This window comes from Salvelinus sp. IW2-2015, linkage group LG22 (assembly GCF_002910315.2).
Source record: "Salvelinus sp. IW2-2015 linkage group LG22, ASM291031v2, whole genome shotgun sequence".
In the NCBI taxonomy this organism is placed as follows: domain Eukaryota; kingdom Metazoa; phylum Chordata; class Actinopteri; order Salmoniformes; family Salmonidae; genus Salvelinus; species Salvelinus sp. IW2-2015.
Genome location: NC_036862.1, coordinates 31,440,964 through 31,459,537, shown reverse-complemented (window position 1 = coordinate 31,459,537; position 18,574 = coordinate 31,440,964). Strand labels below are relative to the sequence as shown.

At 42.8% G+C, this 18,574-nt stretch overlaps 1 protein-coding gene across 1 annotated transcript in view; it reads right to left on the bottom strand.

Moving 5' to 3' along the window:
* The window catches only part of LOC111982771 (glycerophosphodiester phosphodiesterase domain-containing protein 5-like), a 103,432-nt gene that overhangs the window by 36,047 nt on the left and 48,811 nt on the right, over window positions 1–18,574 (bottom strand). The window contains 5 exon segments of the mRNA XM_024014361.2: window positions 4,309–4,454; window positions 14,068–14,161; window positions 14,487–14,585; window positions 17,352–17,411; window positions 17,654–17,747. Of these exon segments, the coding sequence (XP_023870129.2) occupies window positions 4,309–4,454; window positions 14,068–14,161; window positions 14,487–14,585; window positions 17,352–17,411; window positions 17,654–17,747 (493 nt within the window).

Genomic DNA, 18,574 nt, shown 5'->3' with positions numbered 1-18,574 from the left:
AATTTTTAGGGCCTTCTGACACCGACTGGAGTAGAGGTCCTGGATGGCAGGCAGCTTAGCCCCAGTGATGTACTGGGCCATACGCACTACCCTCTGTAGTGCCTTGAGGCCGAGCAGTTGCCGTACCAGGCAGTGATGCAACCAGTCAGGATACTCTCGATGTTGCAGCTGTAGAACCTTTTGAGGATCTGAGGACCCATGCCAAATCTTTTTAGTTTCCTGAGGGGGAATAGGCTTTGTCGTGCCCTCTTTAGGACTGTCTTGATAAGTTTGGACCATTCAAGTGTGTTGGTGATGTGGACACCAAGGGACTTGAAGCCCTCTACCTGCTCCACTACAGCCCCGTCGATGAGAATTGGGGAGTGTTCGGTCCTCCTTTTCCTGTAGTCCACAATCATCTCCTTAGTCTTGGTTACATTGAGGGATAGGTTGTTATTCTGGCACCACCCAGCCAGGTCTCTGACCTGCTCCCTAAATGCGGTCTCGTCATTGTCGATGATCAGGACTACCACTTGTGTCGTCTGCCAACTTAAATGGTGTTGGAGTCGTACCTGGCCACGCAGTCGTGGGTGAACAGGGAGTACAGGAGGGGACTGAGCATGCACCCATGAGGGGTTCCAGTGTTGAGGGTCAGCGTGGCAGATCTGTTGCTACCTACCCTCACCACTTCAAACCATATATTGTCTTCAGATTGAAATACTGTCAAAAATAGACTGATTTGTAAGACTGCTATAGCCCAAATAAAAAAGTTAACATTGGCCGTTGATTAAATAACTTTTTTTTACATGGTGGGGGTCTCACATTATTTTTAGATCAACATGGGGTCGTGGGCAAAAAAAGTTTGGGAAACACTGCATTATGAGTTGAGGCTTTGGCAACAGCATGGGAATTTGCCATTTACTAGGCTTATATCCAGTCACACAGTGTCTGGCTGACAAGTCAAACATATCAAGTCAAACACATAAAGCAGGCGTGGGCTCATACTAGCACTGTTTATTAGCATACAGTGCATTCGGAAAGAATTTTGTTACATTACAGCCATATTCTAAAATTGATTAAGTTTTGTTTTCCTCAATCTACTACACACAATACCCCATAATGACAATGCAAAACTGTTTAGAAATTTGTAACAACAAAAAAACAGAAATCTCATTTATATACAGTGGGGAGAACAAGTATTTGATACACTGCTGATTTTGCAGGTTTTCCTACTTACAAAGCATGTAGAGGTCTGTAATTTTTATCATAGGTACACTTCAACTGTGAGAGACGGAATCTAAAACACCAAAAATCCAGAAAATCACATTGTATGATTTTTAAGTAATTAATTTGCATTTTATTGCATGACATAAGTATTTGATACATCAGAAAAGCAGAACTTAATTTTGGTACAGAAACCTTAGTTTGTAATTACAGAGATCATACGTTTCCTGTAGTTCTTGACCAGGTTGCACACACTGCAGCATTGATTTTGGCCCACTCCTCCATACAGACGTTCTCCAGATCCTTCAGGTTCGGGGCTGTCGCTGGGCATATGACGACTTTTAGCTCCTCCAAAGATTTTCTATTGGGTTCAGGTCTTGGAGCTGGCTAGGCCACTCCAGGACCTTGAGAATGCTTCTTACGAAGCCAATCCTTAGTTGCTCTGGCTGGTGTGTTTCAGGTTCGTTGACATGCTGGAAGACCCAGCCACGACCCATCTTCAATGCCTCTACTGGAGGGATAAGAGGTTGTTGGCAAGATCTCGGATACATGGCCCATCCATCCTCCCCTCATATACGGTGCAGTAGTCTGTCCCTCGTTGCATAATAAGCATCCCCAAAGAATGATGTTTTCCACTCACTGCTTCACGGTTGGGATGGTGTTCTTGGGGTTGTACTCATCCTTCTTCTTCCTCCAAACACGGCGAGTGGAGTTTACACCAAGCTCTATTTTTGTCTCATCAGACCACATGACCTTCTTCATTCCTCCTCTGGATCATCCAGATGGTCATTGACAAACTTCAGACGGGCTGGACATGCGCTGGCTTGAGCAGGGGGACCATGCGTGCTCTGCAGGATTTTAATCCATGACGGCGTAGTGTGTTATTAATGGTTTTCTTTGAGACTGTGGTCCAGCTCTCTTCCAGGTCATTGACCAGGTCCTGCCGTGTAGTTCTGGGCTGATCCCTCACCTTCCTCATGATCATTGATGCCCCACGAGGTGAGATCTTGCATGGAGCCCCAGACCGAGGATGATTGACAGTCATCTTGAACTTCTTCCATTTTCTAATAATTGCGCCAACAGTTGTTGCCTTCTCACCAAGCTGCTTGCCTATTGTCCTGTAGCCCATCCCAGCCTTGTGCAGGTCTACAATTTTATCCCTGATGTCCTTACACAGCTCTCTGGTCTTGGCCATTGTGGAGAGGTTGGAGAGAGGTTGATTGAGTGTGTGGACAGGTGTCTTTTATACAGGTAACGAGTTCAAACAGGTGCAGTTAATACAGGTAATGAGTGGAGAACAGGAGGACTTCTTAAAGAAAAACTAACAGGTCTGTGAGAGCTGGAATTCTTACTGGTTGGTAGGTGATCAAATACTTATGTCATGCAATAAAATGCAAATTAATTACTTAAAAATCATACACTGTGATTTTCTGGATTTTTGTTTTAGATTCCGTCTCTCACAGTTGAAGTGTACCTATGATAAAAATTACAGACCTGTACATGCTTTGTAAGTAGGAAAACCTGCAAAATCGGCAGTGTATCAAATACTTGTTCTCCCCACTGTAAGTATTCAGACCATTTACTCAGTACTTTGTTGAAGCACCTTTGGCAGCAATTACAGCCTAGAGTCTTCTTGGGTATGACGCTATAAGCTTGGCACCTGTATTTGGGGAATTTCTCCCATTCTTCTCTGCAGATCCTCTCAAGCTTTGTCAGGTTGGATGGGGAGCGTCGCTGCACAGCTATGTTCAGGTCTCTCCAGAGATGTTTGATCGGGTTCAAGTCCGACCTCTGACTGGGCCACTCAGGGACATTGAGACTTGTATGGAAGCCACTCCTGCGTTGTCTTGGCTGTGTGCTTAGAGTCGTTGTCCTATTGGAAGGTGAACCGTCACCCCAGTCTGAGGTCCTGAGCACTCTGGAGCAGGTTTTTGTCAAGGATCTCTGTACTTTGCTCCGTTCATCTTTCCCTCAATCCGGACTAGTCTCCCAGTCCCTGCAGCTGAAAAACATCCCAACAGCATGATGCTGCCACCACCGTAGGGATGGTGCCAGGTTTCTTCCAGACGTGACACTTGGCATTCAGGCCAAATAGTTCAATCTTGGTTTCATCAGAGAATCTTGTTTCTCATGGTCTGAGAGTCCTTTAGGTGACTTTTGGCAAAATCCAAGTGGGCTGTCATGTGCCTTTACTGAGGTGTGGCTTTCCGTGTGGTCACTCTACCATAACGGCCTGATTGGCGGAGTGCTGCAGAGATGGTTGTCCTTCTGGAAAATATCCCATCTCCACAGAGGAACTCTATGGTTTCTTGGTCACCTCCCTGAAAAAGGCCCTTCTCTCTATTGCTTAGTTTGGCTGGGCGGCCAGCTCTAGGAAGAGTCTTGGTGGTTCTAAACTTCAATGCTGCAGATGTTTTTTGGTACCCTTCTAGATCTGTGTCTTGACACAATCCTGTCTCAGAGCTCTACGGACAATTCCTTCGATCTCTTGGCTTGGTTTTTGCTCTGACATGCACTGTCAACTACATTTGCAAAAATGTCTAAAAACCTGTCTTCACTTTGTCATTATGGGGTGTTTTGTGTAGATTGAGGAAACTTATTTTTTTTAATCCATTTTAGAATAAGGCTGTAACGTAATAAAATGTGGAAAAAGGGAAGTGGTCTGATGCATTCCGAACGCACTGTATATCTATATCTGCCTGGAGAGAAATACAGCATAACATGATATGAATTAAGAAAACAAGTGAAGAAATGCTAGACATGGAATCATATGAAATATTTATTCTATAGGTTAAGTGCTCTCACATACAGTAGCCTATATCTTCCAGATAGTGCTTACACAAAGCCCAGAAGTCTGTTTACCATCTATTCCTGGGCTATTTTCAGCTTAGGTCCAGATGGTCATTAATACACTAGAATAGCCCTAGATAGTGTGAAGGAAGTGAGTGGGGGGGAAATATAAACTGTTGGCCAGCATGATTTCTCTTGTGCCCTCCATGAAGGTTACATCTCTGTGGGTCTGTTATTGTATAATCTAGAAGCAAAACGTATGAGGTGCCTCCCGTTACATGCCCTCGGATTGGGCAGCTGGTTCAGCTGACTCACCATGGGTGCGCCCTGGTGGCCAATGACGTCAGGGCGTGGTGTGAGGTTGGCGTGGTCCATGATGCAGGGGGAGGTGATAGAAAGGGGGGCCATGTAGAGGCCCAGTAGAACACTTAGGTAGAGCAGGAGAACCACCACCTGAAACCCTGGGGAGGTGGTAGAACACAACATAGATATAGAATGAATAGAAACCCTGGGGAGGGGGTAGAACGCAATAGATGTAGAATGAATAGAAACCATGGGGAGGGTGACGAATAAAACATAGAATGGATAGAATACCCAAGTATATAGAATAGCTATGGCCGAAAGCCTCAATGTCATGGAATACTTTTTTGCTCGTCACGGTTGTCTATTGTACGGAGATGGTCAAGGACATAAATAAATAGCACACCTGAATATAGCTTCTTTATGTGCAAGAAGACAACTCACAGAATGTTTCGAAACATTTTACGCGGCCAGTTTGGGTTGAGATACAGTACCAGTCAAAAGTTTGGACACACCTACTCATTCAAAGGTTTTTCTTTACTATTTTCTAAATTTTAAACTCAGCAAAAAAACATCCTCTCACTGGCAACTGTTTTAATTTTCAGCAAACTTAACGTGTAAATATTTGTATGAACATAAGATTCAACAACTGAGACAAACTGAACTAGTTCCACAGACATGTGACTAACAGAAATGGAATAATGTGTCCCTGAACAAAGGGGTGGTCAAAATCAAAAGTAACAGTCAATGCAGCTGGTGGCCAAACCAGAGACTAAGTACTGCAGTGCATCTCCTCCTCTTGGACTGCACCAGATTTGCTAGCTCTTGCTGTGAGATGTTACACCACTCTTCCACCAAGGCACCTCCAAGTTCCCGTACATTTCTGGGGGGAATGGCCCTAGCCTAACAGGTCCCAGAAGTGCTCAATGGGATTGAGATCCGGGCTCTTCGCTGGCCATGACAGAACACTGACAGTCCTGTCTTGCAGGAAATCACGCACAGAACAAGCAATATGGCTGGTGGCATTGTCATGCTGGAGGGTCATGTCAGGATGAGCCTGCAGGAAGGGTACCACATGAGGGAGGATGTCTTCCCTGTAACACACGGCGTTGAGATTGCCTGCAATGACAAGCTCAGTCCGATGATGCTGTGACACACCGCACCAGAACATGACGGACCCTCCACCTCCAAATCGATCCCGCTCCAGAGTACAGGCCTTGGTGTAACGCTCATTCCTTCGATGATAAATGCGAATCCGACCATCATTCCTGGTGAGACAAAACCACGACTCGTCAGTGAAGACCACTTTTTGCCAGTCCTGTCTGGTCCAGCGACGGTGGGTTTGTGCCCATAGGCAACATTGTTGCCGGTCATGTCCTGCCTTACAACAGGCTTACAAGCCCTCAGTCCAGCCTCTCTCAGCCTATTGCGGACAGTCTGAGCACTGATGGAGGGATTGTGCTTTCCTTGTGTAACTCGGGCAGTTGTTGTTGCCATCCTGTACCTGTCCCGCAGGTGTGATGTTCGGATGTACCGATCCTGTGCAGGTGTTGTTACACGTGGTCTGCCACTGCGAGGATGATCAGCTGTAGCGCCGTCTTAGGTGTCTCACAGTACGGACACTGCAATTTATTGCCCTGGCCACATCTGCATTCCTCATGCCTCCTTGCAGCATGCCTAAGGCACGTTCACACAAATGAACAGGGACCCTGGGCATCTTTCTTTTGGTGTTTTTCAGAGTCAGTAGAAAGGCCTCTTTAGTGTCCCAAGTTTTCATAACTGTGACCTTAATTGCCTACTGTCTGTAAGCTGTTAGTGTCTTAACGACCATTCCACAGGTGCAGGTTCATTAATTGTTTATGGTTCATTGAACAAGCATGGGAAACAGTGTTTAAATTCTTTACAATGAAGATCTGTGAAGTTTGGGATTTTTATGAATTATCTTTGAAAGACAGGGTCCTGAAAAGGGACGTTTCTTTTTTTGCTGAGATTAGAATAATAGTGAAGATATCAAAAGTGTGAAATAACACATATGGAATCATGTAGTAACCAAAATTGATAAACCAATCAACATATTTTATATTTGAGATTCTTCAAAGTAACCACCCTTTGCCTTGATGACAGCTTTGAACACTATTGGCATTCTCTCAACCAGCTTCACCTGGAATGCTCTTGAAGGAGTTCCCACATATGCTGAGCACTTGTTGGCTGCTTTTCCTTCACTCTGCGGTCCAACTCATCCCAAACCACCTCAATTGGGTTGAGGTCGGGTGAGTGTGGAGACCAGGTCATCTGATGCAGCACTCCATCACTCTCCTTCTTGGTCAAATAGCACTTACACAGCCTGGAGGTGTGTTGGGTCATTGTCCTGTTGAAAAACAAATGATATTCCCACTAAGTGCAAATCAGATATGATAGCATATCACTGCAAAATGCTGTGGTAGCCATGCTGGTTAAGTGTGCCTTGAATTCAAAATAAATCACTGACAGTGTCACCAGCAAAGCACCCCCACACCTCCTCTATGCTTCACGGTGGGAACCACACATGCAGAGATAATCCGTTCACCTACTCTGCATCTCACAGACACGGCGGTTGGAACCAAAAATCTCAAATTTTGACTCGGACCAAAAGGACAGATTTCCACCGGTCTATTGTCCATTGCTCGTGTTTCTTGGCCCAAGCAAGTCTCTTCTTCTTATTGGTGTCCTTTAGTAGGTTTCTTTGCAGCAATTCGACCATGAAGACCTGATTCACGCAGTCTCCTCTGAACAGTTGATGCTGAGATGTGTCTGTTACTTGAACTCTGTGAAGCATTTATTTGGGCTGCAATTGCTGAGGCTGTTAACTCTAATAAACTTATCCTCTGCAGCAGAGGTAACTCTGGGTCTTCCTTTGCTGTGGCGGTCCTCATGAGAGCCAGTTTCATCATAGCGCTTGATGGTTTTTGTAACTGCACTTCAAGAAACTTTCAAAGTTCTTGACATTTTCCGAATTGATTGACCTTCCATGTCTTAAAGTAATGGACTGTCACTTCTCTTTGCTTATTTGAGCTGTTCTTGCTCTAATATGGACTTGATCTTTTACCAAATAAGGCTATCTTCTGTATACCAACCCTACCTTGTCACAACACAAATGACTGGCTTAAACACATTGAGAAGGAAAGAAATTCCACAAATTAACTTTTAACAAGGCACACCTGTTAATTGAAATGCATTCCAGGTGACTAAGACATGAAGCTGGTTGAGAGAATGCCAAGAGTGTGCAAAGCTGTCATCAATGCAAAGGGTGGCCATTTGAAGGAACTAAAATATATTTGTATTTATTTATTTAACTAGTCAGTTAAAAACAAATTCTTATTTACAATGACGGCCTACCAAAAGGCCTCCTGCGGGGACGGGGATTAAAAATAAAAATATATGACAACACAGACATCACGACAAGAGAGACAACACAACACTACATAAAGAAAGACCTAAGACAACATAGCATGGCAGCAACATATGACATCACAGCATGATAGCAACACAACATGACAGTAACATGGTAGGAGCACAAAACAGGGTACAAACATTATTGGGCACAGACAACAGCACAAAGGGCAAGAAGGTAGAGACAACAATACATCACGCAAAGCAGCCACAACTGTCAGTAAGAGTGTCCATGATTGAGTCTTTGAATGAAGAGATTGAGATACCTGTCCAGTTTGTTTAACACTTTTTTGGTTACTCCATGATTCCATATGTGTTATTTCATAGTGTTGATGTCTTCACTATTATTCTACAATGTAGAAAATAGTAAAAATAAAGAAAACCCTTGAATGAGTAGGTGTGTGCAAACTTTTGACTGGTACTGTATATATGGTGTCAAAGCCAACCAGCCTCTAGCCACACTTTCTCATTATCCATCTCTTTGTGCTGTACTGCAGGTAAGTGATGATTAATGTAGCTAGAGTACATCACTCACACAGGAGGTTGGATTCATTTCAAGGTCAGTGCTTAGGCCAGAATGACTGCGTCAGAAGAACTCTTGTTACAAAGCTAAAAGCCTTCACCCTCAGAACCTCTCTGGCATTCAGACAGAGGTCCGCCACACAGCTAACCTCACGTCCAGGCACCATTGACCCCTGTAAGCCACAGGGGACCACAAGCTAATGTCTGCTACACTGAAACAGATATTCTTTGTTAAAGAGACAAACTGTATTTCAATAAGATTAGCCTGGAAAAATTAAGGATGAATAAATTATAGTTTTTTAAAAATTGTAGCGATATTACAGCACACATTAATAATGCAACTCTTTGTACGAGTGTCCTTTCACAGAAATCCACTGTTCTACCCAAATACAAAGTATAAAAAAATGGAAATGGAGTGTCTATAAACTACAACTGAATATTCATGAAAGTTATTTGCCTTCAGAAACAACAGCAATGACAATTCAGTATTTAATCTAGGGGATCTCAAAGCACCTCAAACACTACTCTGCCTCCCTTGTACTAGTCTGACAGATTTAAAGGAAGGCAGAAATACCCCAGTACTTGATGTCTAACTCGCCGTGTCCACAGACCTCAGGGGCCTAATAATGTCCTGTGGACTGGTGGTGTCACGTGAGGCCAGAGGAATGCCTAGTATCCCTGCCACTATGACAGGGGCTTGCCCTTTGTGTACATGGGGTTAATCATTTAACGCCCACAGCTCTATGAGGCTGTTAAGTCATCTGACAGTAGTACCTGAGCTTTGATCAGTGAGGTGGGAGTCAGTAACATGGTCTAGTGTTGTCACGATAACCAGGTTTATTAGTATCATAATACTCAATACCAAAACGATACCATGGCAACAAAAAAATTATTATGCGTATTAGCTAAAGTCAGAATAACAACTGGGATTTAATTATTTTTAAACATTGAATAATATGTTGATAACTGGTAGAACTAAAACAACAAATTGAATATCTTCTATTCTACATTCAATTTCTTGCTAAAATAAAACACCATATTAAATAACACAAGAATAACTTAAATGTTCCTGATGCCAACCATATCTGACACTCAGAGCAGACAGCTTCTGAAGCTAAGCAGGGTTGGTCCTGGTCAGTCCCTGGATGGGAGACCAGATGCTGCTGGAAGTGGTATTGGAGGGCCAGTAGGAGGCACTCTTTCCTCTGGTCTAAAAAAATATCCCAATGCCCCAGGGCAGTGATTGGTGACACTGCCCTGTGTAGGGTGCCGTCTTTCGGATGGGACGTTAAACGGGTGTCCTGACTGAGGTCATTAAAGATCTCATGGCACTTATCGTAAGAGTAGTGGTGTTAACCCCGGTGTCATGGCTAATTTCCCAAGCTGTCCTTCATACCATCATGGTCACCTAATCACCTCCAACTGACAATTGGCTCATTCATCCCCCTCTCCCCTGTAACTATTCCCCAGGTCGTTGCTGTAAATGAGAACATGTTCTCAGTCAACTTACCTGGTAAAATAAATAAAAAAGGGTTAATTTTATAATCTATGGCCATAATACTGGGTCAAATTACATTCATTAGACCTAAAATTCATTACAGCTAAATAATATAGTAAATTAATAGTTTAGTTCCAAAACTACATAAAAAAAAACACTTTAAAGATCATTTCTGAAGCTTCTATATTGCAAAAGTCTACACGCCATAGAAGTACAATGGAATTTACACAGTATACTACGATTCCCAAAGTGCATTTCACTTCCCATGGTGCAATGGGCTGCTGGCTGGCTAGTGGCTACTGCTAGCAAGCCCAGACAAACGTGAATTAGTTTAAATACATTGTGGTCAAGTTATGAGTGTTAATTATTTTTGTCACTGAGCAAATTTCAGGTCTGCTGAGCGCAAACTTGAACGTTATGAAAGTTCTGTGCAACTTCCAGCACACGTTTACTGTGAACACTGAAGCTAAGTTACAGTTAACAGTGGCCAAGTAGGCTACTGTGGCTATTTTATCATAATGTAGGCCTACCCGAGTGGCCTACCATCAAAAACAATGAATAAAATGCATTCCATAACATTTAAAATAAAATGTTATTTGTCATGAGCCGAATACAACAGGTGTAGTAGACTTACGGTGAAATGCTTACTTACAAGCCCTAAACCAGCAAAGCATTTAAGAAAAATAAGAGTTAAGAAAAAATATTTAGTAAATAAACTAAAGTAAAAAATAAACGAGCAACAATAAAATAACGAAGCTATATACACAGAGTACAGGTACTGAATTAATGTGCGGTGGTACAGGTTAGTCAAGGTAGGTAGGGGTAAAGTGACTATGCATAGATGATAAACATCAGGTAGCAGCTGCGTAAAAAAACAGGAAGCTTGGACCCAGTGATGTACTGGGCCGTACGCACTACCCTCTGTAGCACCTTGCGGTCTGAGGCCGAGCAGTTGCCATACCAGGTGGTGATGCAACCAGTCAGGATGCTCTCGATGCTGCAGCTGTATAACGTTTTGAGGATCTGAGGACCCTTGCCAATTTTTACATGGAAATAGCTGTTCTATCATTCAGCCTACTGTAGCAGCCAGTGTGTGGTGTTCAATTAGGCCTACATTCCATGAGACTTTTGGGGAGAAAACATGCAGGGCTCGACATTAACCTGTTTATCCATTTGTCCTTCAGACAAGGAGGTAACTGAAAATGTTTGTTTGAGGCAAGAAACCACTTTACAAAATAAAATGCATTATTATTCCCATAATATTATTATAGAGAATCATACAAATTATGCTTCCCTCTGCCTATTGGCTACTTACCTTATCAAGCCTGTCTCAAAATACAACACTGCCCCTTTAAGACACAAAAAAAGCTCTTTACCTGACTCGCTTTTCAAAGATAAAAATCTACACGTTTTATGCTCTTGTAAGAAGCTATCACTCTCCTATTGTAGACTATAAATGATCTATAACTGGGCTAATAACTCACTAACAAAGGACAAGAACAAAATGTGCACACGTAGCTGCATTCAGCTCTTGCGTTGATCTCAAAACAAGCGCATCTACTCATGACCACAGTTGTAAACACAGTCCAGTTCAAAGTAAATGGCACAGATCCATATATGCAAATACACCATTGCTATATAGGCCTACTGCAGCTCTGATTTGTTATGCCGCACCGGTCTGGGTAGAGTAAGAGCTGAGTCGTGCATGTTAATGCAATAGAATCCTATTCCTATGCGTTCTGCTTTCAACAAAATTGAAAGTGACTAATATTGTGTTGATTCAATCACAATTGCCACAGTAAAGGGAAAAGTTGATAGTGTTAACTTCTCTAGGGTAGGGGGCAGCATTTTCACGTTTGGATGAAAAGCATAACCAAATTCAACTGCCCGTTACTCATTCCCAGGAGATAAGATATGCATATTATTAGTAGATTTGGATAGAAAACACTCTGAAGTTTCTAAAACTGTTTGAATCATGTCTGTGAGTATAACAGAACTTATTTAGCAGGCGAAACCCCGAGGACAAACCATTCAGATTTTTTTTTTTTAGGTCACTCTTTTCAATGAGTTTATTGGAAAACCAGATTTCTAAGTGAATTGCTTGCAGTTCTTACGGCTTCCACTAGATGTCAACAGTCATGAGAAATAGGTTGAGGTTATTCCTTTGTGTAATGAAGAAATACGGCCATCTTGAAGTCGAGGCACTCCAGGTGTCCTGGACATGCGCTTCAATCAAAGAGAAGGCATGCAACATTTAGTTTTAATCCTGTATTGAACACATATCATCCCGTCTTCAATTTTATCGTTTATTAGCGTAAAAAAATACCTAAAGTTGTATTACAAAAGTAGTTTGACATTTTTTGGCAAAGTTTACAGGTAACCTTTGAGATATTTTGTCGTCATGTTTGTGCAAGTTGGAACCGGTGTTTTTCTGGATCAAACGCGCCAAATAAATGGACATTTTGGATATATATATCGACGGAATTAATCGAACAAAAGGACCATTTGTGATGTTTATGGGACATATTGGAGTGCTAACAACAGAAGCTCGTCAAAGGCATGAATTATATTTTTATTTCTGCGTTTTGTGTCGTGCCTGCAGGGTTGAAATGTTTTCTCTTTTGTTTACTATGGTGCTATGCTCAGATAATAGCATCGTATGCTTTCCCTGAAAAGCCTATTTGAATTCTGACATGTTGGCTGGATTCACAACCAGTGTAGCTTTAATTTGGTATCTTGTATGTGTGATTTAATGAAAGTTTGATTTTATAGTAATTTTCTTAGTAAATAATTTTAATTTGGCGCTCTGCATTTTCTCAGGCTTTTTGCCAAGTAATACAGTAGCGTCTTGCCTAAACTCAGATTTTTGGATATAAATATGAACTTTACCGAACAAAAAATACATGTATTGTGTAACATGAAGTCCTATGAGTGTCATCTGATGAAGATTATCAAAGGTTAGTGATACATTTTATCTCTATTTCTGCTTTTTGTTAATGCTCTCTTTAGCTGGAAAAATGGCTGTCTTTTTCTGTGACTTGGCTCATACCTAACATAATCGTTTGGTGTGCTTTCGTCGTAAAACCTTTTTGAAATCGGACAATTTGGCTGGATTTACAACAAGTGTAGCTTTAAAATGGTGTAAAATACTTGTATGCTTGAGGAATTTAAATTATGGGATTTCAGTTTTGAATTTGGCGCCCTGCAGTTTCACTGGCTGTTGACGAGGTGGGACGCTACCGTCCCACATACCCTAGAGAGGTTAACAGGGAAAACTCTAGAAAGTTGAGTGAAGTTCAATCTTGTCCTTCTCTCCAGCTGATGGATCTTCTGAGCAGCAGTCCCAGGGGAACATTGGTCTATTATAATGAATGGCTCGAACAACGTTCTGGCCGAAGCCCAGCACGCCATCGACTGGGTCACAAAAGCATCCTCCAGTGGCAGTGGATATCCTCGCTTATAAACCAGGGTCGCTACACAACTCCCTCCTTTCAAAGAGCGAGTCCTCACGCTAGACCTCACAGGACTCCGTCTTACAGGAAAATGTTCACCGGCCAACACACACGCTGTCGTGGATGCGAGGTCCGATCACTCCCGACACCAATGTAACGAAACCAATGTAACGAAACCAATGTAACGAAACCAATGTAATGAACCCTCAACCTTATGGCCTGAAGCCTAGCCAGCCATCTACTGTGCCACAAAAGCATGCTCGAGTGGCAGAGTCGATATCCGTGCTTATAAACCAGGATCACTAGAAGATGTTCATGTCATTGTCACTGAAAAATAATACAAATTTAGTAGAATAACGACAAAGTTACAATGCAAACGTCCTGTGTAAAATTGCTTATTTTTTATGTTCTGGAACTAAACCTCCCTTGCACTCTACTGCTTTGTAACACCTTTTTCTTAGTTGGTTCGGTAGGCTTGCCCACATCATCTGCTCTGCAAGCTAAGTATTCCCATAGTTCACCCCAACAGCCAGTTTTGTCAACGAGCTGTGGGCGTGGAGGTATGATGTTTTCTTTTGAAGAAGCTATGCTGTCAGAAATTTCTCTCTCCTCTCGCTTGCTTCTTAAATAGTGGCTTGTGCGGAGTTAGCTGGCTAGCTTATTACTGCCCCTTTGAGAAGATTCAAACAAATTACTAGACAGACTCAATCCTCTCAATCCTTAGATGGTGTGAGACACATTTGAAAGAAGTACAAAAAGTAACAAATGCTAGTACCGGACAATTTTTCATGTTCTAGTATAAAAAAGTACAGAATTTTCAGTATAGCATACAACACTAAAACGGTCAGTAACAGAGTCCGGGTCGGGTCTTACTTGTTTTCTCGGCACGAGCGATCTGCCCAGCCACCAGCCAGGCCAGAGCGGTGACAGCCACCAGGGCTCCTAGGTGTAGGAAGGGACCTGTGGCCTGACATCATTCAGTGTTAAAGGTGTGGCATTGCTACAGTCATTCACAGTTGTTAAATGGTACGACATTAACAAAATAATTCAGTGGTAATGGTATGCTACTGCATGAAGAATTCAACAAAAATATATAAATTAACCCCTTGAATCAGTCTTAACACATCTGTTAGATGCATTTCTATATTGAAATGTTGTTGCCTTTGTATGTAGTTCAATATAGTCATTAACATGTGATTTATCAAGTATATTACCACATATCAGGAAAGTGTCCTGTATAATACAGTTTGATGCACAGCCCTAAATGGGGACGGGTTTGTTGTTGAACTGACCTGGAGTGATATAGGGATGACTGCCCACTCCTCCCCCCATGTTTGATTGACAGATATGAATCCGATGGCAGTGGTCAGCAGAGCAGTACTCACGCCTATCTAATGGGGCAAACAGAGTGTTACAGACCATCACACGCACACACAGACACACACAGCTCCCCCAGGCTAACCATTCCAACCCTCTGTAGTGTGTTTGGCCAGATAACAGCACCCTGGGGCATGATGTCACTGCTTTCACAACCCGCAGGAAAACATGAACTCAAATGTGGGGTTCAGGCAGAGTTCAGTTGGCCACTTGAAGACACACACACAATATACGCACCACGTATAGTGCCTTCGGAAAGTATTCAGACCCCTTTACTTTTTCCAAATTTTTAGGTTACAGCCTTGTTTTTTTCCCCTCATCAATCTACACACAATACCCAATAATGACAAAGCAAAAAAAGGTTTTAAAATGTTTGCTAATACATTATTTAAAAAAACAGAAAATCACATTTACATACTACAGTTCAAAAGTTGAGTCACTTAGAAATGTCCTTGTTTTTGAAAGGCACAATTTTTGTCCATTAAAATAACATCAAATTGATCAGAAATACAGTGTAGACATTCTTAATGTTGTAAATGACTATTGTAGCTGGAAACGGCAGATTTCTAATTGAATATCTACATAGGTGTACAGAGGCCCATTATCAGCAACCATCACTCCTGTGTTCCAATGGCACGTTGTGTTAACTAATCCAAGTTTATTATTTTAAAAAGGCGACTCCGGGATGCTGGCCTTGTTCTTTTGCCCATCTTAGTCTTTTCTTTTATTGGCCAGTCTGAGATTTGGCTTTTTCTTTGCAACTCTGTCTAGAAGGCCAGCATCCTAGAGTCGCCTCTTCAATTTTGACTTTGAGACTGGTGTTTTGCAGGTACTATTTCATGAAGCTGCCAGTTGAGGACTTGTGAGGTGTCTGTTTCTCAAACTAGACACACTAATGTACTTGTCCTCTTGCTCAGTTGTTCACCGGGGCCTCCCACTCCTCTATTCTGGTTAGACCCAGTTTGCTCTGTTCTGTGACCAGAGTAGTATACAGCATTGTACGAGATCTTCAGTTTCTTGTCAATTTCTCGCATGGAATAGCCTTCATTTCTCAGAACAAGAATAGATTGATGAGTTTCAGAAGAAAGTTCTTTGTTTCTGGCCATTTTGAGCCTGTAATCGAACCCACAAATGCTGATGCTCCAGATACTCAACTAGTCTAAAGAAGGCCAGTTTTATTGTTTCTTTAATCAACAGTTTCAGCTGTGCTAACATAATTGCAAAAGGGTTTTATAATGATCAATTAGCCTTTTAAACTGATAAACATGAATTAGCTAACAACATGCCATTGGAACACAAGAAATATGGTTGCTGATAATGGGCCTCTGTACGCCTACGTAGATATTCCATTCAAATCAGCTGTTTCCAGCTACAATAGTCATTTACAACATCAACAATGTCTACACTGTATTTCTGATCAATTTGATGTTATTTTAATGGACAAAAAATTATAATTTCTTTCAAAAACAAGGACGTTTCTGAGTGACGCCAAACTTTTAAACGGTAGTGTATGTATTCAGACACTTCACTCAGTACACTGTTGAAGCACCTTTACAACCTTGAGCCTTCTGGGTATGATGCTACAAGCTTGGCACACCTCTATTTGGGTAGTTTCTCACATTCTTCTCTGCAGATCCTCTCAAGCACTGTCAGGTTGGATGGGGAGCATTGCTGCACAACTATTTTCAGGTCTCCAAAGATGTACGATAACTCTAGAGCTCTGTCAGAGTGACCATTGGGTTCTTGGTCACCTCCCAGACCAAAGCCCTTCTTCCCTGTGGAAATGGGAGCACCTTCCAGAAGGTCAACCAACTCTGCAGCACCCCACAAATCAGGCCTTTATGACAGAGTGACCAGACGGAAGCCACTCCTCAGTAAAGGCACATGACAGCCCGCTTGTTTGATGAAACCAAGATTTAACTTTTTAGCCTAAAAGCCAAGCATCACGTCTGGAGGAAACCTGGCACCATCCCTATGGTGAAGCATGGTGGTGGCAGCATCATGCTGTGTCAATGTTTTTCAGTGGCAGGGACTGAGAGACTAGTCAGGATCAAGGCAAAGATGAACGGAGAAAAGTAAAGAGATCCTTGATGAAAACCTGCTCCAGAGCCCTCAGGACCTCACCTTCCAACGGGACCAAGACCCTAAGCACACAGCCAAGACAACGCAGGAGTGTATTCGTGACAAGTCTGACTGTCCTTGAGTGGCCCAGCCAGAACCCGGACTTGAACCTTGGCCGGGCGGCCAGCTCTAGGAAGAGTCTTGGTGGTTCCAAACTTCTTCCATTTAAGAATGATGGGGGCCACTGTGTTCTTGTGGACCTTCAATACTGCAGAAATGTTTTGGTACCCTTCTAGATCTGTGCCGACACAATCCTGTCTCTGAGCTCTACAGACAATTCCTTCGACCTCGTGGCTTGGTTTTTGCTCTGACATGCACAGTCAACTGTGGGACCTTATATAGACAGATGTGTGACAAATCATGTCCAATAAATTGAATTTACCACAGGTGGACTCCAAGTTGTAGAAACATCTCAAGGATGATCAATGAAAACAGGATGCACCTGAGCTCAATTTTGAGTCTCATAGCAAAGAGGTATTTTTTTAGCAGTTTTCGTTTTGTCATTATGGGGTATTGTGTGTAGATTGCTGAGGATTATTATTATTTTTAATCCTTTTTACAATAAGGCTGTAACAACAAATTTTGGGAAAAGTCAAGGGTACTTTCCCATGGCACTGTACATAAGCAAACACACCAAAAATCACACATTTGAGCATTACCTTGTGCAGCCAGTGCAAGTTCAGCTGTTGTCCCACTGCTATGTGGCAAAGTGCTAAAATCTAAAAGAATAGAAACAGATAAATAAATCACATCACATGGAAATCCACAGCCACTGTTTTCAAAAAAGGTCAACAGCTGCCTGGGCCATCCTAACTGTCATGTGTAGACTTGGCACAGACATGCCTGGCAACACATTTCTGCCCTGCCAGGTTATACCACTAACATTACCTGGCTGTTACCATGGCCTAGACACCATATCAATATCATCTCACAGTGAATGTTTGATGAGATGACAACTCACCATTAAAAATGCAATATAAGTGAAGCCGGCAGCGGTAGTGGCTAGGATTGGAACAGTCCCGTCGATCCACTCTCCAGAACGGTTATATAAAAACCTGTAAAACGGAGCAAAATGGATGGAAGTCAGTTGCACAATAGTAGCGTCTCATCGATCTCAGGGCAGGCTGCAGCTTGTGCTCCTCTGGTCTCTGAGATGAGAGATAGAGGATAGATTGTAGAAACACGCCGAGTGGTCTAGCAGGAGAAGTTGTTGACACTGATCTAAGGTCAGTTTTGCGTTTCCTCTAGTGGCTAAGGTTTAGATTCGGGGGAAGGGAAGCGGATCCTATATCTGTGCCTAACGGGCAACCTCGAGCTCCTAGCCCCAAAGGTCTCTTTGTAAAATTAACTGGCTGACTATAAATGATCTAACAGCCGACACTGATGCTTAAACCGGAAGGTCTGAACTCCCAGGGCAGGCATAATGTGTTCTAGTGTCCTTGTCCAGGATCGTAAGACTTTATTATCCCCATAAAACAAAGCAAACAGAGACAAATATACACAACAAAGGAAGCTGCTCAGAGCAAATGGCTGCAGTCACTTCTTCTCTGTAATGAATATTGGCGCACAAAGAGATTGTAATAACTATGTTAACGTGTTGCGAGTTAGAGGCCTTGTTCTAAAAGGACGTTGTTTCCTTAAGGCTGTGTCTCCACACACACGGGGACTGACGCGCACGCACACGGGGCCCGAACTCGCGGGGACACGGGGCCCGCACTCGCGGGGACACGGGGCCCGCACTCGCGGGGACACGGGGCCCGCACTCGCGGACACTCACGGGGACGGACACTCACGGGGACACACACACACACACTCACGGGGACACACACACACACACTCACGGGGACACACACACTCACGGGGACACACACGGGGACACACA